Here is a 25,309-nt window from a genome sequence, read left to right as displayed (position 1 = left end):
ATTATGTTACAGTCACTACATGATTTAAAATGCAAGAAACTACACCTGTATGTATTAGTTTACTGTTAACCTAGAAAACTTTTAGCCTTATCTAAATTTTATCTTATTAAGAGTTGAAGGCGATTATCATCGAACCCAATTCTCTCGCATCGCAAGCAATCGGTCCGATGGATTGATTGATGGTATAACATCTTGGGAATCCACACCATTAGGTCTATTTATCAGCCTGACATAGGCTTCTTACAAGCCAGGCCACGACGGCCAGCCCTGCGCTCTGTATGTTCAGCGGATTCCCACAATCTTCAATAGGTCTTTGGATCACCTTGTTGGAGACCTACCCACGCTACGTCACGGTTGCTACCTTCTTATTCTAGCCTTTTTGAAACTAATATATCCGTTACAATTGTAACTACGGCCTCACGTCTCAAGCTGCTTAGCACCATACATTTAAAGTATACCTATATGCTTCAGTTAAGAAATCCTTTATACTGGACGCAGCAGAACTATAAACTTATGCGATGAACAGGATTTAACTATGTCACGCCGTTAAACCAAATAATAGCCCATTAGCGATTGGCAAAAAAAAATTATCCACTGTGGTACAAATTAGTGGTTTACAGTACTTTATCGTTGCGTTATGTTTATCATGAACATTGCTAAAATTGTTACAGAAGTCAAATGCCTAGCTTATGAACACTTAATACCTACTTCGCTCGATTGCAGGAATAGTAATTAAAAGTTTTTATTGTGATTGCATTATTTCCGACGTTTACAGTACGTTTACGATACGTGGCCGCGAAGACTGACTTCTCTCAGCCATTAGAACACTATCGATACAACTGGAACATTCGAGAATGTTCTGGTTGCTTCGATATCCGTTTTTGTTATTTGACGACAGCTAGCGTTACTCGTACCGAGATAACGCTCACAGAAATCGTAAAAGTAGTTCTAATCGTGTCCAAGATACGCGGAGACCGGAGATTTATTTTTTAGTGCCAAAATTTCAGATACGAAAAAAGTAAAGGCAGCCCTTTGAAAATGAGCGTAGATTAATTTTTATAAAAAAAATTTATGAAGCTATTTTAAATAATATAAAAAATAAAGAGAAGAATATAAATGAATTGCTGTTCGTTAGTCGCGCTAAAATTCGAGAACGGCTGGACCGATTTGACTAATTTTCGTCTTGAATTATTTGTGGAAGTCCAGGGAAGGTTTAAAAGTTAAATAAATATGAAAATGCTCGGAATTAAATAAAAATTACAATTTTGTTGTTCGTTCATTGTGTCACCCGTCGGACGGATTCCTTTTGTTTGTTTTAAGTTTATTTTATACAAAAGTTTAGGTCTTTCATTTACCGATTGAGGCACTACGAAGTCTGCCGGGTCAGCTAGTTTAAAATAAAAATATTGGACCAAAATTAATAAAGTTTATTCTAACATTAAGGGCGGCGCGATAAACAGGGCCTAGGGCGGCGTCAAGCCTTAATCCATCATTGATTGGATGGACAGGGCTTTAAAAAGAAGTCATGTTTAGGCATAACGAAAACTACTATTCCGAAATAACGTAGTACGTTTAACGCTATCTCGAGTCAACGACTGTGACATCCGTTCCGTGTTTGCCATTCAAGGCAAGTTATATCAGTTTAATTACCTACTCACTATCATTAGCTTGGTAAGTAACCGAATTTATGTAACACATACTATACGTTCATGAATAACCTAATGATTCGTCGTCCGTGGTAAATTAGCGCTTTGTAGCCCGCGTGTCTTGTAGAAATTTATTCGCTTGGCGTCAGGAGCGCTGATTCTGATTACTTGGATTATCGCCGTCCGTTTTTTTTAACCACGTCATCTCGGATCCATCCGATTCACTAACGGTGCTTTTAGGTACCCCAAGCACCGGTAATCGTTCTCGTCGAACCCGTCGCTTGCGACGAAGGGCTCGACGAGTAAATTAACCTTAACCACTTAGATCTTCTCAGTGGGTCGCGTTTCCGATCCGGTGGTAGATTCTGTGAAGCACGGCTCTTGCTAAAGTTCGTGTTAGCAACATCGTCAGGTTTGAGCCCCGTGAGCTCACCTACTAGCCCGGTGACGCTGATATGGTCCCCTAGACCATCAGCTTAGGTAAGAAAAATAATTCTCATTGTGATGTCTATGTACTCCGGAAAACACTTATCACCAGACGCGCATTGAGTTCTTCCAACCGTATATTAAAAAAAAACTGTGAATATAAATAAGTGCACTAGGAATAGGGGCAGAGGTTTTGGAGATCAGTGGAGACAAACAAACAGACACTTCATTTTTATTTAAGTATAATATGCCGGCAACAGAAATGGATTCAGATTAATTATATTTTTCGAATTTAATCGTTTGCCAACGTAAAAATTTCCAATGATATAAGCCATTTTATAGTACACATATATATAACTTAAAAATAGATTGCATATAGATTGTGGTCGTCGTGGCCTAACGGATAAGACGTCCGGTGCATTCGTGTTGAAGCGATGCACCGGTGTTCGAATCCCGCAGGCGGGTACCAATTTTTCTAATGAAATACGTACTCAACAAATGTTCACGATTGACTTCCACGGTGAAGGAATAACATCGTGTAATAAAAAATGAAACCCGCAAAATTATAATTTGCGTAATTACTGGTGGTAGGACCTCTTGTGAGTCCGCGCGGGTGGGTACCACCACCCTGCCTATTTCTGCCGTGAAGCAGTAATGCGTTTCGGTTTGAAGGGTGGGGCAGCCGTTGTGACTATACTGAGACCTTAGAACTATATCTCAAGGTGTGTGGCGCATTTACGTTGTAGATGTCTATGGGCTCCAGTAACCACTTAACATCAGGTGGGCTGTGAGCTCGTCCACACAGCTAAGCAATAAAAAAAAAAAAAAAAAAAAAAAAAAAAAAAAAAAAAAAAAAAAAAAAAAAAAAAAAAAAAAAAAAAAAAAAAAAAGACTTAAATGAATGCAAATAAAATAAAATTAGATTTTGTAATATTTCGAATTTCCATGCAAAAATATATTACATTGGGTAACAGCAACCTTAGAGTTCGAATAATCCATACTTAATATTATAAATTTGTCAAGTTTGTATGTTTATTTGTCAAGTCAATTTCGCGAAAATGGCAGAACGAATTTATATGAAATTTCGTACGAAGACAGTTTCACTTCTTCTTTTTCTCCATCTTATCCCACTAGGTGGGGTCGGCACAGCTAATTTTTCTGTACCATTCTCTTGTATCAGCCGTCATCTCAATACTCACTCCTCTCCCTCTCATATCGTCATTCACACACTCCATCCATGTCTTCTTCGGTCGACCTCTTCCCCTCTACCTTGCACTACCATTTCTATACATCAGTTTATAGACTGAATGAATGAAACATATGAAACTTCCACCCACAGAAAATGACAAGTTCTGGGCCACGTTTTTTATTTTTAACCCGTATCCCTTATTATACGGAGTCGGCGCAGCATGTTATCTTATTGCTTAGTTGGGTGGACAAGCCCACGACCTATTTGGTGTTAAGTGATTACCAGAGCCCATAGACATCAACAACGAAAATGCCGCCACCCACATTGAGATATGAGTTTTAAGCCTCAGTTTTACAGTACAACGCCTGCCCTACCCTTCAAACCAAACTGCATTACTGCTTCACGACAGAAATGGGAAGGGCGGTAGTACCTACCCGTGCGGACTCACAAGACGACCTACCACCAGTTAATATACACATTATAATTTTTAGCGGCTTTGATTTTTACTACGCGATGCTATTCCTAGACCGTGGAAGTCATTCGTGAACATTTGTTAAGTACGTATGTATTTCATTAGAAAAAAGTTACCCGCCTGCGGGATTCGAACATCGACACATTCGCATCGCCCAATACGAATATACCTGGTGTCTTCTCCTTTAGGCCACAAGGACTTCGATATGATGTTCTCTTGTGATGCTGCAATAAGGATTTGGTTTTACGACCGGCCGTCCTTGAGTTATGGGATATGTTCATGAACCAGAGAATCATAAAGCCACTAACTACTGATCTCTTAAAAATTCAACGTGTTTGATGTCTTTTTGAGTTACACATTTAATGATGGCGAGACCACGAGGCAAGTCTAGTATCTAAATAAACACATCCTTTTCTGGCCTTATGATATATGTAAACAGATTTGAATTTCACGAAAAGGCAATAATATACTAGATTCCGCATTTTTTATGTAATACATTTTCGTTTTAATTAGAATACTTTTTTCGCCGTTGACCTCATTTCGCAATAATTGCAACGCTCGTGGACTTTGATCAAGCAAAACATTGTTATATTTACAAAGATAGTGATCATTAAGAAACACATTCGTCGATCAATGGCGCATCATCATTAATGACAATAGTTTCTTTTAAAACGGTATCCAAATCGTTCTTGACATTTTACTAAGCAACTTTAATCTGTTTAGGTACAAAAAAATGACTGTCGTAATTTCTTTTGATGTTCCTCGGGTTATTTCTGTCATTATTATTATTATAGTAATTAGCGACCCGCCCTCGCTTCGCTTCGGAAACAGAAATTTATTATTGATTTCTCCACTATTTAATGGATGTTATTATACATATAAACCTTCCTCTTCAATCACTTTATCTATTAAAGAAAACCGCATCAAAATCCGTTGCGTAGTTTTATAGATTTAAGCATACATAGGGATATAGGGACAGAGAAAGCGACTTTGTTTTATACTATGTAGTGATTAATTTTCAATATAACTGTTCTTTTTTTTCATGAACATTTTCTATTCTTCCAGATGGATAGCAGTTCAGAAGCGATGGAGCTCCGGCGGGAGTTGGACGCCGTCAGGAACGCGCTTCAACAGCAATCAGAGTCGGTCCTCAAACAAAGACATCAACTGGTCGAAGCCAATCAAGCACTTGTCGAAAGGGATAAACAAGCTGTGCAAGAAAGGCGGATGAGGCAAGACCAATTAGCTTTGGTTCTACGTTCATTGGTTCTATTGGAATCGCGTCTTACCAGAGAACAGAAGCAGATACACGTGGCACTTCAACAAAAAGAAAAAATAATTAAGGCACAACAAGAAGAAATCGGCAAGTTAAAAGCGCGTAAATCCTACTGCAGCAACTGCCAACAAATCCTCGGATTCACTAGTGAACAAACTAATATTGAGACTGATCCAGAGTTCCAAAGCTTGGAGAGCACAGACTCCAGGTTCCAAAATAATTTTGTAAGGAGTTGTAGTTATCGTGAAAGGAATTCCCCACCTGCCTTCCAGAAAAACACTAGACTAAGTAAAAGCTTTCAACTACCTAAATCGGAACTGGTCTACAACACTAGTTCCAGCGAAGAAGGCAATTGCACCAGTCTCGGTAGCAAAGGTACTTTTATCAAAAACAAACAAGCATTTGTCAGACGAGACGTCTTCAGGAGATCGAGAAAATATTCTGGCCGAAAAAATAATAAGTACCATGAAAATCCCCAGAAGAATTACGGTGCTCAAGTTAATAACAGTAGCAGCGCTGAAGAATCTATGGGCTACCAAATTAATCAAGACGAGCATGACGTTACCGCAAATCAAATAGCAAACGACATCCGAAAAGCTTCTCTTAAAATCGACCAACTCATCGGTGAAGCTGCAAAAAAGGAATTAGATAGTAAAATCGCTGATGGAGTCAAAACCTATTCTGCTAAGATGGAAGTAATGCACGGTATCAAAAGACAGGCGTCTGATGAAATCAAAGCAAATAGACAACTTTTCCTCAACAATGTGCTTAACGAAGAGAAACAAGAAAAACCGTGGTACTGTAATGTCAGTGACCAAGAACAAGAGTCCGAATGTATGGAACGCAAATCAACTCTACATTATAAATCGAAATCTACTGATGATCTCTTAACGTCTAGTTTTCATGGCGGAATCCCAATAACAGATGTTGTATCAGCTCAAAACGAAGTTCTTTGCAATAAAATATTAAGAAGCAGAGGTAATGAAATTTATGACTCATGTTTCGAAAATGAAAACAATAGCTTAGAATCGAGCTTGAGCAAGCAAGCTGAAAATGCTGATATCAATGAAAACTGGTACGCCAGCACCAGTGACGCTGACGAGTGCCCGCCAAATGAAATATACAAAAACAATCCTGTTTTGGAGTGCGTTAATCAAATTTTGCTTCAAAACTCCTTAGATGACAGCAGTAACGATAACTCTAAATCGAGTGAGGTGCCGAGCCCGAAAGCTTCTACAAAACGAGTTCAGTTTTCAACACTCAACAGCATATCGTATGATGAAAAAGTTAGATCCAACATGACCAATCATACTTTACCGCGTGCTGAAAAACGTGCCAACAAAATCGTCAAATTCAGCTTAGAAACGGCCTCCGAACATAGCTACGAAGTACCTAACACTGTTCAAGGTTTCCAATATGAAGTGCAAAGTATATACAGTAACGAATATGAACCTATTATTACTAAAACAAACGACGTAAAACCGATGCCACTACCACGTTCACTGCAATCTGATGACAATACAAATGTACCTAAAATACGAGGCTCCATTGTGAAAAATATCGCGGCTAGCATTGAAAATCGAAACAATACCCCACAAGATAGAAGATCGGAGAATGAACCGGGCTCCATGAAGATATTCAACAAAAGGAAAGTGCCACGAACGCCTCCCGCACTGCCGCCTAAACCAAAGAACCTTTCGGCTAAATGGAAAACCGGAAACACTGTCAAATCGATGACAGAACCGTTAGACTCTGAAGCCGTTGCGGCTAATCAACGGGTTGCAGACGTTAAGATGAGAAAAGTGGGACAAGTGGCAACTACGAACACTATAGAACCGGACTACTGCTCCATTTCAGAGATAAATGTTCCAGTAGTCAGTAATGGCAAGAGAGAGTTGCTACTCACACAGCCAACGGTTGAGATTCACAGCGAACAATACCCTGTTCACGTGAAAAACCAAAAGAACAGCGTCGCTAAGGTAGTGTCCCTGCCCAGAATTCAAAACAAATCGAGCGACAATGACATTCCTAAACTTCCTCAAGTCACTGAAATTATAATTCCCGACGAAGACGAGAAACCGAATGAAGATCAAACTGGAACCTTCAATCGTAGTGCTGATGATTACTTGAGTAATTTTTCAATGCACGCACTGCAGCCAAAACTAGAGCCCCGTGCTTCTATACAGATGGGCAATAGTGTTTCTTCTATATTGACTGAAATTAATAAAGGGGTGAAAATCGGCGGCAAACAAATCAATTTAACCGACTTAGATCGTCAGTTCAATCGGGGACCTGAAAGAAATCAATCTAATGGGGAATTGCATAAAGCTGAATACTTTGATGACATTGACAAGTTCGATTTGTCTCAAAACTTCGAAGAATTTAAGATAGACGATGAACTAGGCAGTATCGTTGCAGAGGAATATCGCATTAGCTCTGGCAGCAGCGATGGGTCTATATCAGATATGGTGACCGAACACCTCACGAATGTACCTGAAAAAGAAATTCAGCATAATACTGAAAATAACGATGACAATGCTAGCGAGTCGTTTTTTGATAACAATGAGGGATCTGCAAACAGACCCTCGTCCAAAAACGCTAAACTATCCAATAAACCTGATCTCCTATCGAATATTGAAAATTTAGAGACTGAATCTGTAAGGAATTCGGACATTGAGTCTAGTAACTCGTCCGGAAGCAACAGCGGTTCTTACAATACCGTTAAATGCGAACCAAGAATGGTTATAAGCAATCACGAAAAGAATGCAGCTAAAACGAAAAGCTCTTTCGATTTCTTCCTGGAGACTTCTGGTCTTAGCTCTAAGTCGTTATTTACAGCAAATAGAATTTATCTCGGAATGAGGCCTCCTAGTGCTAACCACAAGAGTGTTTTGAAGCCTAAAGATATCAAAATGAGGGTTAAGAATCCGATAACAACGAACAAAATCAACGAAAAATCAATGACGACTGCCATTAAATACTTTGAACCTTACGTTTAATTAACGATGATTTATAATTTTAATGAAATATTACACTTTACTATTATTTATTGTATAAATAAATGAACTTGCCGGCATAATATTTTAATGTACTTGTGTATTTATATTGTACATACATACTTTATTGTACCTAGTTATTTTTCAATCATAAAATATTTAACATTAGAAATGTTTGTTTTATTGTACCTGGAAACGACGAATTTCTTTAGATGTATTTTTTGAATTAACTTAGGTTACAGGCATATTAGTGAACGCGCTCCCTAAGCTCGGAAACCGCGTTGGAGGTTCAGGTCTCCACAGTTGAAAGCCACCATTCACTATTACACACCAAACTGCAATATTAGACATCATAAAAAAACATTTTTACGTGCAGTTCAACTCTTCACCATTTCCGTATTTATAGTCGATAAGTTTTTGTTCATAATGGCTTTTGGCAACTAAAATGATTACCTACCCTCACGATTTTCCAAAAGTTGATTCATTTTAAATAGATGAATGGATGATAATGGATTCTATGTGCAACTACCTCATTCTCTGTGTCGAAATACCTCAAAGGAAAAATATAATACTGACTACTAGAGCCCTGAAGCGTCAGATTGTGCTGAACCAGTGGATCTTACATGATAATTTACAAAAAGGGACCACCCGTTGTGTAAGGCACAAAGGGAGTAATTTGAGCACTCATGGATTAAGTCTGTGGGACTTGTAATTATGCAGTAATCATCTATCATAAATTTATTCAACGCTACTGAAACATCTACCTCACATGTGGTAACACAGCACAAGTTGTGCCACTTCAAGGTTGCCTGTGAATTAATTGCCCAAATATTGTAAAATACTTAGAAATTTATACATAGAATAGTAATGAACCTTAAACATGGATAATAAGCTAAGCTTGGTTATGTAGGTATGTCGGCGCGTGTTTTTATAAACCATTAGTTCATGACTAATAAAGATGGGACGACAAACAACAGGTGCAAGCATTCATCGAACACAACACGTGCAAGATAAGAATCGTAAACAACATCGTCCCACCACGATACCTTGCTATAAAAACGCTCCGTTGTTGTCTCTCGAGCGCATGACCTATGCAAGTGTAGTGTTCGCTCACGCGGCCCGCACTCACTTAAAATCCTTCCAAATTATTCAATCCCGTTTTTGCAGGATAGCCGTCGGAGCCCCGTGGTTCGTCAGGAACGTCGACCTCCATGACGACCTGGACTTAGAGTCCATCAGTAAGTATCTCCAGTCGGCGTCGATGCGCCACTTCGATAAAGCGGCACGACACGAGAACCCTCTCATCGTGGCCGCCGGTAACTACATTCCCGATCCTGCGGACAGAATGGAAAGCAGTCGACGTCGCCCAAAACACGTCATCTCGGATCCTCCCGATCTACTAACGGTGCTTCTAGGTACTTCAAGCACCGGTCACCGTCCTCGTCGAACCCGTCGCTTGCGACGAAGGGCTCGACGAGTAAATTAACTCCCAGACACAGCCCACTGAGTTTCTCGCCGGATCTTCTCAGTGGGTCGCGTTTCCGATCCGGTGGTAGATTCTGCGAAGCACGGCTCTTGCTAGGGTTCGTGTTAGCATCGTCGTCAGGTTTGAGCCCCGTGAGCTCACCTACAAACGTTAGGGTTACGCTGAAATAGCCTCTCAAGGCTCTCAGCTTAGGTAAGAAAAAGAAAAAAAACGAGCTCAGAAGCGAGCGAGTCGCCGCGCCGTGTCGGACAGAACGCTCCTGCGTGATATACGCTCTGAGTTCATTTCTGGTTTTATTGACTTACGAAGACCGCCCGCTTACCATGTCACTACCCGAAAGTGGAAATACTCCAACAGGTATAGGTGTTAGTTTTTCCACTCTAATTTAATTTCAAAATGCAAATTTTCTTTGCCGATTATTGAATCGAATAGGACAGGCGTATAGCAGTGCATTTTATAACAGGATTTTCCTCATTACAAAATGAACATTAGGTAGAGTTATGTACTAGTGTTTCCACTCCACTTTAACTTTTAATTAATATTATATCAGATACAAGTACAGTCCCCCTTTTTCTTTTTCTTTTACTATTACTAAGTAGATGTCAATGCTTTTAGACAACGTTTTTTTTAATTTACGTGTTAATTAGAAATGTGTTAGAAATAGAAAATTTAACAACACAGTCTTTTGGGTATATTTGATATAAACAATAGCTATACGTTTTAAAATCATTTATTTTTCTTTTTCTTCTTTTTTAAGTTTTTCTCATCCTTTTTCAAATCCTTTTTTTGTACCTGAAAAAAATTAAACATATCCATTGAGAAACTTAAATTTTACTATCTAGTTTACTTGCAACATTTAACATTATTTCTTGTTGTCATTGGTAACTTGGGGAAGTATTGGCTGTAAGATCTTAAATATTATTATATCATTGGTATGATACTTTGGTTTGATAATGTGTAAGTTAGCATTACAAAATCTTCATGAAGATCACCTTATTACCTATTTCTGCCATGAGGACTTCCATCTTATGTCTTTAAGTGGACACATATTATTATGTATATGGGCTCTGGTAAGCACTTATGAAGTGTGAGCCACTCACTCAAAATTATAAAATTTATATTTCAAAATTCTCCACTTGTAATAAGGTTATTATTAAAAAATACAAACCAATATCCCAGTCAATTTTAGAATGGGTGTTACCCAAGAAAACTGCTAGTAAAAATGTTCTCTTTCAAGTAAAAAACACATTTTGTTTGTACCTTGCCATATCCACTGAGGAAGTGTCCAACATCATTGTTGGCTGGTTTTTTCTTTTTACCGCCAGTTTTGAGGACACTTTTAGCAATCATTAGCTGTTTCTCTTCTAAATTTTTTAGTTTTTCTTCTTTTCTTTTCTGCATTAGCTCTTTGTAGTTTATATATTGTCTTTTCGGTGGTTTCGCCCCTAAAAAAACATTATATTGAACTTTCATTCATGTGATAATTTAGTAACTAGTGAATCTCAGACTAACTTCTATACTTATAATCTTATTTGTAATATATCAATTACACTAAATGCACTAAAATACATCCTCCTTTTTTGTTGTTGGAATTATATCCAAAACAATTCTTAAATTTCAATTAAAAATTTAAAATTTTTTGTGTGTCCACATAATTTTTACTATTACAAAACTGTTTAATTCTTCATTATTTCATCTTGAAGTTTATTTTTACCATTGGCATATTTATGTAAAAAGAAAATTGGATTTCTTGGTCTGTTAAATATGATGTATAACAACTCATTTGACAAATTGGATAATTTAGAGATATCACATGTCAACAGCTATTTTTCCCTTCAAAGTAACTCTCAAGACTTTTGAATGATAGATAGATGATTGATAAGAGTAAAAGAGAAAATATGGTCAAAATATTATTTTACATTCACTATAAAACACCACATATTTATCCCACAAACAGAGTTTCTCATACACTGGATCTCCTCGGTGTGTCATGATTCAGATCCAGTGGTAGATTGAGCATAGCACTGCTCTGGCGTTCTGTTAGCAAATCCTCTCAGATTGAGCACGTGAGCTCTCCTATTGGTTCGAGAGTGGCTAAAGTAGCTCTTTATGCTACCAGCGACTCAGTAGGGAACAAAATCAATACAGAATGTTAATGTACTAACCTAGACTAACCATAAGAGCAATTTTAGCTTCTTCTTTTTTCGTAGGATCAAAACCGGACATTCCAAATTTAACAACTTCATGGCGAATCTTCTTCAATTCCAAGTCCTTCTTTGAATATTGTCCAGTTTCTGTTCTGGGAAGATTTTTTTCATCCTTCTCTGCTAATTTCTTCTGTTTCGGTTTGTAGGACTCAAACTCCACGACTTTAAAATTTTCTTCAGCATTGTTTAGTGCCAGAGCAGCTTTGGTAATTATAAGTGACATTTCAACTATTTTTATTAGTTTTTCTTTTTTTTTGTAGGTTATTGGTGCATTATTTAAATGAAAACAAGAAGTATAGTAGTTTTATTTTTCTAACTGGAAAGGCAAAAGTGTCATACCACATACCATACAGCCTTATATTATGTTTCTCTACTCGAACTCTAGGCTCGGTTTACTGAGCTCCCGCCCCGAGACTCTCAGGGAAAGGTTTCCCCTCCTACGAAGACCGTATCTCCCAAGACTTTCATGATGATGGTGACTGTGTGTATGGCAGCTTGTTTCTGCATGATGTGTGTGTTGATGTTCGCATCTAATTTCTTTATGTATTTCTGTAGGCTTTTGGCTATTACTCCGGTTGCTCCTATTACTATTGGTACTATTTCTGTGTGTGTTTTCCATAATCTGGTTATTTTGGTTTTGAGTGCATGGTATTTACTTTAGCTTTTCGATTTCTTTTGCTCCTATATTGTAGTCTGAGGGAACTGTTACATCTATGAGGTATGTTTTGTTGTCGGTTTTGTTTATATAAATATTGTGAACTATTGTAACGTCAGTTTGAACCGTTATCTCCCATATTATTTTTGCACCTTCATTCTCCTTAACCTGCAGCTGCGTAAGGTGTTCTCGCCACCACAGGTCGGAGACCTGAAACGCATGCTTTTTAGCTAGCGACTAGAAAACATATTGCACTATGTTTTTATGCCTTTTGGTGTAATAAGTGCCAGCAAGCTTTTCGCATCCTGAGACAATGCGCTGTGTGGTCTCGTTTTTAATGCAGCATAACTGACACCTACCATCAACTTGGCGTTTCATTATGTCTCTTTCATGTTGTCTGGTCACCACTGCCTGATCTTGAATTACAAATATAGCTGATTCCAATGCTGGAGACACCGGTTGCCTTTTGAATCATTGTAAGGATTGGTCTCTGTCGATATTTCCTTTTTCTAGTACTGCTTTGTAATTGACCGTGAAGCGGCTTCGCTTTTATTATCTCTATTTTTGTCTTAACTACTGCATTTTTTAATTCTCTGTCTGTATATTTTTCGTTTTGCTGTAATTCTATTTCTAGTCCACTGACACTTTATTTCATCCCATGCTAAATTTAAATTCATAGAACAGATTAAAAGAAGAAGTAATACTTTGCTGAAAGATTTCGTTATCATACCCTAAAATCGTCGAACGTCTGAACTAGCTTACGACCACCGCCACTTGAAAAAAAAAACATTTTAACTCAAATACCGAACTATATAGCGAAGAAACTCATAATAGCTCTTAAGAAACATAATGTTCAAGTACTACGTTAAGAAAATATCTTTCTTTTTGTTACATACATTTTTACTTTTTAATTAACAAGGCCTTTTTAGTTAATACTGCAAATTTATTTGTAGAATGGCTTATACAGTCTGTGCCTGTTCAATTAGAAAATATAAATTATCAGTATTTGTCAGCTGTCACAATGCAACAGACGTCCAAAATCATAAAATGTCCAAATGTCAAAGGAGATATATTTATAAAAAATGTTTGTCTCTAAAAATAGGAACTCAGTTTTTGTTTGTTTCTACTTCTGATGTACCAAGTGATGATTGCGGTCGTGTCTTTTCTAAATATAATGTAACCGATATTGAGAATTGTATTTTTAGAACGCCAGGTAGCGAGCGAGGCCGCTTACAAAATTTCCTACTTCAACAGCACTCGAAGTAGACTATTTAAAAATTGGAAATTAATTTACATTCCTCTAAAACATTCTGTACAATTTAATCTAGAAATATATAATTAATGACGTGGTTGAGGAAATGAGGAGCAAATTCAGAAATACAAGTTCTGAAATAAAACCTGGAGATCTTTTGTTGTCAGAGCAACCGTTCGCTTATGTATTATCGTCCAAAGAACAAGGAAACCGATGTGATAATTGCTTAGAAAAGTACGTAAGTAGCAAAGTAAACTATACCTTACATAAAAACTAAAATATAAAAATGTTTTAGAGTAAATACATAGAACATTTAATTTGTAACTGAAATATATTGTAATGCGAATTAAAAATGAGAGGCATTTATTAAGTTGCAGTTAGCAGTAATTTATATAATTAAAACTACTTTTATGATTTAATATCGCATTTAATATTTTTATTCTTATTATATTCTTTTCAATGTTTCAAGTACTTCTTGTGACAAACGTAATAAATTCATAATTTATTTCAAAATTTAAAAACTGTAATGTTATGATAATTATATTTTGAAGATCTGCTCCTGAGGTCCTGCTAGTCATGTTAGTCCTGCCATCTAACCATTTGTACCTGCCACAACTTCTGTGGCCATTGGGCTTGACAAATAGTATTTGCTTCCGCATTCTAGTCTCCCATTCTAACTACATATTTTGCTCATTTTAGGCTTCCAATTTAAGTTTTATGATATTTGGTACGCTATAAATATCGTACAACTCATGGTTGTAGAGGTTGTTTTAGTTACAGGTCCAAAAGTATCATAAATAATTATTCAAAGTATTATAATAATCAAGAGAAGGTGTAGATAATTATATATAAATAGCAGATTACACATTAAACAGAAACACAATACTTTAAATTAATAATTTTTGGATGGTCTTAGTAATTTTAATTGGAAAATATTTTGTGATTTCAGAGTCAAACTCCTAAAATGTTCAGGATGTCAATTTGTTTATTACTGTGGAAGATCTTGTCAGAAAGACGCGTGGGGAGATCACAAGGTAAAATCCTCATTTTATATAAAATTAACAAATAAACAAAAACAATGTACAATCTTCTTGCCCTCATCCTGCTCATAAATATTAAAGTTGTATTCCGATTGATACAAATGATAACCTTCTTTTGAAAGTGCTAACATGTAATTGATACATCAGAATAGTGAAATTAGTCTACAGATCTTGATGTTAGATCCTTACATTGAATAAACTTAATATTGGACAAATTTGGACTGTATTAAACTTAATTTGAATTGAGATTTCGTATGATTTTAATAAGAAAATCATTGTTAGAATACATTAGAGTCTCTTCCCTGAGTTTTAAGGATGGGAAGCAGTTGGGTCATGAAGCCATTTTTTATACAACAAAAAGGTTATTTTCCAGAAGTTAAACCAACACAAACTAAATTAAACTGAAATTAAAACTATTTTTATGGCTTAAAATCTGCATTTTTAATCGTCATTTTATTATTTTCGATGTTTCTAATCATTTTCATGGTCATCTTCTACCACACACCACTTCTAACCACAAATTACCATTACATTAAAAAATCATGAGATTAAACCATAAAATTTGTTTTTATCATGTCTGACTCATTAAAACTAAATAAAACAACTTAAAAAAAAATGTCATCTGTTTTATTTCACTAACATAGTATCTACAGTTAAAGGTATTATGAAATACACTGTCACCACAAGTTCTTATTACATTTACCATACCATGTAAGTGAAAATAGTACCATTGTTTTTTCACACTTGGAATATTGTTTATTTTACGAATAGTTTTCTCTAAGAGGGAAAATCTCTCTCATAAGATTGAATGTACTCTTTTCTCTTCCACTTTTTGTGCTTGGCAACTGTTTGCATAATAAAGTTCACAAGCACATTGCTCAGCAATACCATTCTTTACCGATTCCTCAATTTTAAATTCCTAGATTTACATAAAACATTTAAAGAGTGAAAAGCTGCAAAAATTTCGCAACACATTACGTAAATGATAAACATTAATCACTGCTACAATTTGCAAATAGCACTTGGAAAAGATTCAAAAAATTTTGTTAGTGAATTATGTCATTAGCTCATTTATAATACAGATAGCTAGGAATTTTATGTGGTTGTGCTCACGTTATAATAAGAAAAAAGTGCAGACAAGATGAGCGGCTAGACATAAGGTAGGTAATGTTATGGCATAATGAAGTCTTAATTCTATTTATTCATGAACATATACTCTACAAAATTTAAATCGTAATTTATGTATGATATTGGTAGCTGCACATTCATGCTTGTAACATGATCGGCCGTCAGCATCTAAGAAATAAATTAGACAATTTAAAAATTTGTCAGTCAAAAACTAATCAAAAAGTACCAAACAATGCTAATACAACATAAGCTGCCACTGGTGTAATAAACTGAAAATCTCAAGCCATCAGCTGATTCAAATTAATTCAACATACATTATTCAATGATGTGAATGAATTTCATGGCTTGTTGCCATTTCCTGAGCTCTATAATCGTCTTACTATAACTGCGGTGCTAAAATCTATTTCTGCAAGTCCATACGTATTTATAGTTGCGTGACTAGAAATTGGTTTGTATCAATGTTTATAGTAACGATTCATGACTATATTTCATGTTTCTCTCTGGTCAATAACTACCTAATTGAACTTAAATTCTTTAAATATAAAAAACGAAAATGTCGACATTCACAGCTTTTTTTTTTCAATAATTGAACCATGGATAGCAGATCAACTCTTACTGCATAAAATATGACGTATTAAACACGTTGATTTTTCAGATTAATTAGATATTTAATCTAATCTCACAGACGACATTTGTGAATAACAATATTTAAACAGACAGTAGTTGGCTACACCATTCTACCTATTTCAGCAGCCAAGCATTCGTGCTGTTTGGTTATAAGAGTTCAAACTATTAATCAATGAAAACTGGGACGTTCACCTTACATCAGTGTACTTAGTGGGAGTAGCGGTAAACGTAGGCAAACGTTCCAACTCCATACAAATTTGACTTAACTTTTACGCTATCGAGAACGTTAAAAAACTCGCACTAAACACACAAGTGGGTGGTTTTATCCGACCGCGACGGGACAAAGCAAAGCCACCGTCGCCCGAAACATGTCTTGTCGGATCCTCCGGATTCACTCTCGGTGCTTAAAGGTTCTTCAAGCACCGGTCACCGTCCACATCGAACTCGTCGATTACGACGAAGAATTCGTCTAACGAACGAACTAATTCATAGAGCCTGCTGAGTTTCTCGCCGGTTTTTCTCAGTGGGTGGCGATTCCGATCCGGTAGTAGATTCTGCGAAGTACTGCTCTTGCTAGGGCTAATGTTAGCAAATTCTCTCAGGTTGAAAACGTGAGCTCACCTACTCGTTCCGGCATAGCTGAAATAGCGTCTTAGGCTACCAGCGAATAGGTAGAGGGAGAAAAGGTGGGCGGTGGCATTTACAATATATTTGTATGCCTATTTTCATCAATAAGAAAAAATATACTGCTAATGTGACAATTTCAAAAGTCGATTAATCTTTATTTTTTTATTTACAGTGGGAGTGCCCTAATCTCAAACGAGTCGCGCCAAAAGTAATCCCTGATGGCGCACGAATGCTGGCAAAGATCATCAACAGGTTGAACCGGGGCGATGGACACTCGTTTAGGTCTTTTTATTCGGCTACATCATTTAGAATGTGGAAGGATCTTATGTCACGTAAGTTTACATGAGTGATTGATGGTATTGGATGCTATATCCACATCATATCAAGATCAAGAAAACTAATAATGTATACAGTATATTTATATTTCAATTTAAGTAATTGTATTTAAGCAAAATAAGAAAATAATAAAATAAAAAAAAATTATTGCTTAGATGTGTGGACGAGCTCACAGCCCACCTGGTGTTAAGCGGTTACTGGAGCCCATAGACATCTACAACGTAAATGCGCCAGACACCTTGAGATATAGTTTTAAGGTCTCAGTATAGTCACATAGTATCATAGTATAGTAAAAGTAAATCTAAATTAAGTAAATTTTTCATAAAGTAATCTAAGTAAGTTTTGAGATAACATTGAGTGTGGTTGAATTTGGATGATTAAGCGAACACTATGATGAATGTTATATATGCAAATATTTTTTAGATTATCCAAATTTGAAAGCAGACAAGAAAAGGATGGATCATTTCACTTCATTATGCGTTGTGCTGTATGAATTTTTAAAAGACATTTCTCTACCGAACACCGTTGAGCTAATGGGGCTTTATGGACGGGTTCGTATTATTATTACAACATAGTAACATATTTTGCTGCTGTAATAATGTAATATTATACGGGGTGTAACGGAATGCTTATAATACGCTTTTATTATGTTTGCATTGATAATTATTGTTGGTTGGATTTTGTATGTTTGCATGGGGAGATACGACCATTAGCTATCTCTGGTTGATATTGCATCTTTACTAAATACTAATTTACTAGTACAACAAGTATGCTTAAGAAATAATTGTTGTTGGAATTATTATATTATAGCTGCCCTTGAGCTAGTAATGCATTCCTCACAGGCGTTAGGGGAGCCGGCCTTAAAAGATCGTTTGATTGATTCACTGTCTTTTTTGGATATCTTAATATACATAAATTACGTGTCACGTTGTTTGTCCGCGATGGACACCTAAAATACCGAACCGATTTTAACTTTTTTTAAATATGTGTTTTGTTCCAACTTAGACCATAGAATGGTTTTTATTTCGATTAATGGTCGCAATATTTATTAATTAACAATAAAATTATTTATTTATGTTGATAAATGTTATTAATTGTAAGTTTCATAAGTCTAAAACAGATGTCGCCTTAAATCCGTTTTTACAGATAATTGTAATACTGTCTGACATTGATATCTCACAGATGGCGCTGTGTTAACAATACCAACGTTTCACATAAGCTACAATTTAATGCTATAAACACCACATGTAGCTGAGGCTAAAGTATAAGTGACATTTATTTGGTAGTAAACGCAATACAGTGAAATGCAATTGTTCTTACATTGTTAATTTTTGGTATTAGCATAGCCGGCCACGTGTTGTTTAGAAACAAAAACCTTAGCCACAGCAACGTGTGGCCGGGTCTGCTAGTAGTAATAATAATTTCAGATGGTGATAAACAGCTTCATGATCTTAGATACGGATATGAATTCGATTGGTACCGGTATTTATTTGGCTTCCTCCATAGTGGACCACAGTTGCGAACCAAACGCTGTGGTCACGTTTGACGGAAAGACAATCAACATAAGAGCGATACAAAACATGTCTTACTTAGACTGGAACCAGGTGATGAAATTATTTAATTATTTCGCTATTTGGATAGAGCAGAGCAGAGCTAATTGGTAATTGCTTAAATCAACAAAACAAATGCTGATTGATTAAGAGAGTACATTTTTACTAGTGGTAGGACCTCTTGTGAGTCCGCGCGGGTAGGTACCACCGCTCTGCTTATTTCTGCCGTGAAGCAGTAATGCGTTTCGGTTTGAAGGGTGGGGCAGCCGTTGTAACTGTACTTGAGACCTTAGAACTTATATCTCAAGGTGGGTGGCGCATTTACGTTATAGATGTCTATGGGCTCTAGTAACCAGTTAACATCAGGTGGGCTGAGAGCTCGTCCACCCATCTAAGCAATAAAAAAACAGCAATTTCAATCGAGTATATACGGTTATAGTAATCTACATCTTGCTTGATTGGCTGGTAGAATCTGTGAATCATAACATTGACTTCAAATTACTGTCATTTAATATGTTAAAGTCCACCACTGTATCTTGTGTGCTTAAAGTTGGCTAAATATTAGGTGTAGCAGAGTAAAAAGTATCTAATGCGAGACAGGTTTTGTTGTCAACAAAAACCTCTCTTATTGAGATCTGTGTAAATAAAGGCACAGGGATGAACGGCCAAAAGTCACAATTTTACTCGTAAGGCCTAAAAAGCAAAGTTAAGTTAATGTAAAATAGGTTTTTAGTTCTGAAATTTAATTGTGATCAAAGTACGTAAAGTTACAGTGATAAACGCCCGAAAGTCTATACGATTTTACTCTACGAATGGATAAAAAATGACGTATTTTTTTTTTGGACATTCAGATACGCATATCTTATATCGACATGATGAAAACACCGTATGAAAGACAAAATGAGTTGTTGAGCAGCTATTACTTCTTGTGTGGCTGTCACAGGTGCATCGGTAAATCCCTTAAATAATACATTAATCAGTAAAAAAAAAAAATTAAAACGATCTAACTCGGCATATTTAGGAATCGTGATGGCCTAACAGATAAGACGTCCGGTGCATTCGTATCGAGCGATGCGACTGTGCCGGGGTTCCAATCCCGCAGACATATACCATTTTTTCTAATGTAACACTTACTCAATATGTGTTTACGAATGACTGTTGGTCTGGCTTTTCCCGATTTTATTATACGTAACGTATTTAAGTTTCACCATAGGGCTTTGTCTGCCTAACCTCATGTCTCAAGCTGAGTGGCGGCATTTATGTGTTGTCTATGGGCTCCCGTAATCACTTACCCGTAATCACAAACAAAAACTGAGCCAAGAACTCATTCATTCACCTAGATAATAAAAAAAATCTGTTTCTGCCGAATTATTTTCTGTTTTTTATTACTATAAAAGGCTTCCAGCACAATTCGCAGGGTAGCCGAACCCCATCACCCTAATTGGCTATTAAAGTATAATATTATTATGCTGTTGGCTTTCAGATGGAAATCAAGTTAAATATGTTCACGCCGCCAAATGCTTAAACGAAAACTGTGGAGCTCCCGTAAAGATTACCTGGAATGAAAACTGTCAGCTCGTCTTACGACCCGTGACTGAGGGGTCAACGCAAAATAGCGAATCGAACGGTATACAAAATGGCGACTTTCAAAAACAAAATGGCGGATGCGACAAGGAGGAAATTGATAACGACGAATTCGTTCATTGCAAAGAATGTGGAACTAAATATACGGAGAAACACGTGGAAGCTTTCATTAAAATCATGGAATTCACCAAACAACATTTAAAGAATATGGAGGGTAGTTCTGTGGCATGTATCCTTTGAAAAATAAAATTGAACATTTTGTTAAATCAACTGTGCAATTTATAATGCTACTTCCAAAACGCATTGCTTCTGTATATACGTCTATTTTTCTACCTTAAGAATACCTACAATGACTTTTATAATTTTAATAAGACAAGTCATTACTTCAATGACCGCGACGAACAATGTGTAAATTCAACTCGCAGGAGTAGTCATAGGATGGACATCACAACCTGTACGCTGCCACCCACCTTGAGACATGAGGTCGTAGTCACAATTGTGTAGCGGCTGATGCACTCTTCAAATTGGAACTTTTAAATACTTTACCTTAGTATCGGAGCTACTTTTTTTTCTACCTACAACTAGTGACCTCAAGCTGTTATTCTAGCTTCTCAGAATGTAGCTCACGCGGCTCAATCCCAGAGATCTTTCTAACATCTGCCTATTTCTGACGTGAAGAAGTAATGCGTTTCAGTTTGAAGCGTGAGGCAGCCGTTGTAACTATACTGAGACCTTCGAACTCATATCTCAAGGGGGGTTCCAGCATTCACGTTGTAGATGTCTATGGACTCCGGTAATCACACCAGGTGAGCTGTGAGCTCGTCCACCCAAAGCCATTAAGGAATAAATAAATAAAATGCATACCGGGACTACCTCGCTTCCCACTCTCCAGTCAATACCTTGTTACTACACCATACTACGAAATTGTTTCAATATTGTTACGCGCTGGGGTTCGGGATAAATAAAATTTCACCAAAGTACAACTAAAACTGTATTCAACACCTTAAAACTCTCAATTCGCTTGTTCCGCTTCGCTTCGGGTGATCCGTTCGCTGTTTCGCTTCGAGTGATCCGTTCGCTGTTTCGCTTCGAGTATTTCCGATTACTGACCGACCGCGTGCCATCCCTACAACGCTTTTATAGCCGATACCTCATCCCTAGAATTATCGAGAACGTTCCACACATCTCTAGTCGCAGTTTCCGCTATCTGTCAATAGATGGCGTTGTTTCGATATTCGTTCGACTATTCGGCGATAGATGGCGTTACTCTTACCACCGTAACAATATGTTCCTTAGCTGCTCGACTATAGACGTGGACGTTTGCAACTACTGCCTGGACCGTCACGAGGGCGTGCTGCATCCCTTGAACGTGATGCACGCTCAGACTCTGGACCACGCCTTCGAGGCTCATATACAGATGCAGCTGTGGGAGAAGGCGTGCGTATACGCCGAACGACTCATTCCGTGTTTCAGGTCAGTCTTTTTACGTCAGATTACTGATTATAGACTAGCGGCCCGCTCCGGCGCCACTCGGGTCTTTAGCAAAAATTTCAACGACATTGCTTTTTTTTTAAATAATAGAACTCTTATTGCGGCATAATTATAATAATAGTTAGACATATGCTGTCGCGACACTCTTTGTAAATAATAATGTGTTCTACAAAGTCGTAGTACATTATTTTATTCTATCATCAATAGTTTTTCACAGAGCACGCGATGTAAAGAATATTTTAGGTATTTTTTTTTACACCTTGGGTTATATTATTTGAGTTTTAGTAAGGATCCCTATTTTTTTTCAAAAAAGATTATACCCTATGTCTCTCGGGAATAATATAGCTTCCAAACAGTGAAATAATTTTTCAAATCGGTTGAGTAATTTCGGAGCCTATTCAATACAAACAAACAAACAAATCTTTCCTCTTTATAATATTAGTATAGATTACTAGCGGTAGGACCTCTTGTGAGTCCGCGCGGGTAGGTACCACCGCCCTGCCTATTTCTGCCGTGAAGCAGTAATGCGTTTCGGTTTGAAGGGTGAGGTAGCCGTTGTAACTATACTGAGACCTTAGAACTTAAATCTCAACGTGGGTGGCGCATTTACGTTGTAGATTTCTATGGGCTCCAGTAACCGCTTAGCACCAGGTGGGCTGTGAGCTCGTCCTCACATCTAAGCAATTAAAAAAAGCTTTACTCATGATTATAGTCCGACTACTCTTGACAGAGCAGTCGTGGTCATGTGGAATCCTTGTTTATTAAAGCCTTGATAGATGTTCTCCATTGTTCGCGAACTGGGTGGATGAGCTCACAGCCCACCTGATCTTAAGTGGTTACTGAAGCCCATGGACATCTACAACGTAAATGCGCCACCCACCTTGAGATATAAGTTCTAAGATCTCAGTATAGTTACAACGGCTGCCCCACCCTTCAAACCGAAACGCATTACTGCTTCACGGCAGAAATAGGCAGGGCGGAGGTACCTACTCGTGCGGACTCACAAGAGGTCCTACCACCAGTAAATCTAACAACTCATCAAAAGTATTGTGGCATCACAGATTTGTCCCTATTCTACCTCAAGTTCCTATTTCCCCCAATCTACTGTATTAGTGTTAAAATTGCCCAGACGGCCTCTAAGTCAACATACAAACGACTGTAGTTAACGATACCTAAACATTACAGGTTTTATCACGGCGACAAGAATCCTCTATTGGGCCTGTTATATCTGAAGTACGGTAAGATCCTGCTGTACAAGATGGATTTGGAAAAGGCCGTTGCTCAACTGAAACTCGCTGAGAAAATCATAAAGACAACTCACGGAGAATCGCATCCTCTCTACAGAGAACAATTGGTGCCTTTGCTTCAACAAGCCATGGCGGAGGCGGATTGAATGTTGATCGTTCAGTATTTGTGGAGAGCTCTAGGTACCTTCATTAAGTGTATTGAATAATTGGTTCAATATTAATAATCATTTGACCGTCAGGTTTTTAATGAGCTCAACTAAAAATATAATTCAATGTACAAATGTACGTGTGTTAAAGAATTAAATTTAAATTGGGAGTTAATGACGACGAATAATGCTCTATCCCTTTCTCGCATAGCTTCGAATTGACAGATACAAATACAAAATACTGAATAGCACTAGAAATAATTTTAAGGAAACTCCTATAATAGACAACTTTTAATTGTCATTAGTTTTGCAATGGCAAATGTGTACGGGCAGTTTTAGTCAATTCGCTCTTCTCAGAAAAAGTCGAGAGGAGGCAAACATTAATAAATATAAACACGATCATTTATTGAGACGACGTTAATGGACCAGTGACTACTCTCTCCTCCTTCAGTCGTGCTCCTTATGTGTAAGGGTCGAGACCTCCTTATCAATGAGTTTCGACCTCAAAACGTTGTGCCAACTCGTCCTGTTTTCGGCTACCCTGGGAGCTTAGTAGACCATAGATTCGAGGGTGACGAGGACCTGGTCAGACTAATCCATTGGAATGCATCCTCGCAAAACTCACAAACAACACAATGTTTTTTTGAATTTTTTAGAAGATGTACATAAAAGCTTACATATCAGGTAATACAGAGACGATTCGAGTTTTATAAAAACTGTTTTATTAATTTACAGATTAGTGAAATAAATTTTACGGTTTTAGAAAAAACAACGCGTGGCACTCGGGAACTGCCGCGGTAAAGCTATTGCATAGCATTTTTTATCAACTTATGCAATTATAATTAGCAAATGATAATTTATGATTAAAACAATAATAAAACGCTATATTAAACATTAATAAAAGCAAAACATTAACTGTCCCCTTCACACTCATCAGCTAGACCGCGCGAGAGAGAGATGGGCAGACTTTTCATGATACGCATGCACTGTGACGTCAGGTCGCGCGCTTATTCACAAACACTACACAAGCGCAACGTGTGAATGTGTTGAACGCGAGCTACATAGGAGGCGTAGTGGGGGTGTCCGGTTATTTTCGTTACGGAATTTCTTAATTCAGTCGCCGCGCTCAAAGCCCGCGATAAAATCTATGCAATAGCTTAAAAATTAAGCATTCATTTGAACCTCAGTCTGTACGAAGGCTGTTCTATTATTAAGTCAATTATTATTTTAGTTACAAGGCTGTGTAAGCAATAATCGAAACGTGGTTGTAGTTCATTATCATTTTAAAATAAATCTTTTGATTAATAACGATGTTTTATTTATTTTCACCGGTGATGGTGTTAATTTTCCTGTACAATATTTGCATTCCTATTATTTTAATTTTATGTATCCCACGTAGCTACACGAAAGAGGCAAGTACCTACATAGACTAGGTGTTTGAAACCCTTAAATAATTGTATCCTATCTCGCTCTAAGATGAATACTGCCGTTTTTTTGTTTCTTTGTAGTAAAACGTGTTCAGCTAATATAAATTGATGACAGTCGGCTATGAGAATTATGTATCTATCTATGGCAATATAAAAAGGAAATTAGTTTACATATACCATAAAGGGTAAAGTTAAATTCAATTATTGAATTATCGGTATTTTATGTACCTACCTCTTTGAACTTATAAAATTACTAGCTGTACTCGCTCGCTTCGCTGGGAATTTAAAATTAGCATTATTATTTATTGTCATTATTATTAGGGAGTCCAACACTCATAAAAATATTAGCCTATCCATTAAGTACATTATTTTCTACATGGATACCAAGTCAATCGGATGCATTGTTCAGTAGTTATAATGGAACATCCGTAAAAACCACTAGATTAATTAAATATATATAGATAGTCCATACCTACATGAAGTGGTTGATCTTTTTAATCG

At 37.0% G+C, this 25,309-nt stretch overlaps 3 protein-coding genes across 6 annotated transcripts in view; 2 read left to right on the top strand and 1 right to left on the bottom strand.

The window, feature by feature from the left end:
• LOC114242569 (uncharacterized) overlaps positions 1 to 8,177 on the top strand; it is a 70,147-nt gene extending 61,970 nt beyond the window's left edge. For both annotated transcript variants that reach the window (XM_028173770.2, XM_089733470.1), the window contains exon 3: positions 4,799 to 8,177. In XM_028173770.2, coding sequence (XP_028029571.2) covers positions 4,799 to 8,008 — 3,210 coding nt within the window. In that variant the 3' untranslated portion in view covers positions 8,009 to 8,177. The remainder of the gene's footprint in view (positions 1 to 4,798) is intronic.
• A 2,028-nt stretch (positions 8,178 to 10,205) lies between these two features.
• LOC114242623 (40S small subunit processome assembly factor 1) lies at positions 10,206 to 12,002 on the bottom strand. Of its 2 annotated transcripts, none has more exons than XM_089733099.1 (3): positions 11,657 to 12,002; positions 10,739 to 10,936; positions 10,206 to 10,271 (listed from the first exon to the last, which is right to left on the bottom strand). In XM_089733099.1, coding segments are annotated over exons 1-3 (465 nt in total). In that variant the 5' UTR covers positions 11,922 to 12,002; the 3' UTR covers positions 10,206 to 10,269. The 2 variants fall into 2 exon arrangements, with proteins under 2 accessions (XP_089589225.1, XP_028029665.2); XM_028173864.2 differs by having other exon boundaries at positions 10,206 to 10,283; positions 10,752 to 10,936; positions 11,657 to 12,001.
• A 1,352-nt stretch (positions 12,003 to 13,354) lies between these two features.
• Positions 13,355 to 24,689, top strand: Smyd3 (SET and MYND domain containing, class 3). Of its 2 annotated transcripts, none has more exons than XM_028173848.2 (9): positions 13,355 to 13,839; positions 14,555 to 14,639; positions 17,200 to 17,359; positions 17,787 to 17,914; positions 18,791 to 18,967; positions 19,765 to 19,864; positions 20,397 to 20,726; positions 21,808 to 21,970; positions 23,174 to 24,689. In XM_028173848.2, exons 1-9 carry the CDS (start codon positions 13,712 to 13,714, stop codon positions 23,379 to 23,381), a joined length of 1,479 nt encoding a protein of 492 aa, XP_028029649.2. In that variant the 5' UTR covers positions 13,355 to 13,711; the 3' UTR covers positions 23,382 to 24,689. The 2 variants fall into 2 exon arrangements, with proteins under 2 accessions (XP_028029649.2, XP_028029650.2); XM_028173849.2 differs by having other exon boundaries at positions 13,355 to 13,843.
• The last annotated feature ends 620 nt before the right edge of the window (positions 24,690 to 25,309 follow it).

Source organism: Bombyx mandarina, chromosome 15 (assembly GCF_030267445.1).
Source record: "Bombyx mandarina strain Sakado chromosome 15, ASM3026744v2".
In the NCBI taxonomy this organism is placed as follows: domain Eukaryota; kingdom Metazoa; phylum Arthropoda; class Insecta; order Lepidoptera; family Bombycidae; genus Bombyx; species Bombyx mandarina.
The sequence above is the reverse complement of the archived record's forward strand: the minus strand, read 5'-3'. Positions and strand labels throughout refer to the sequence as shown.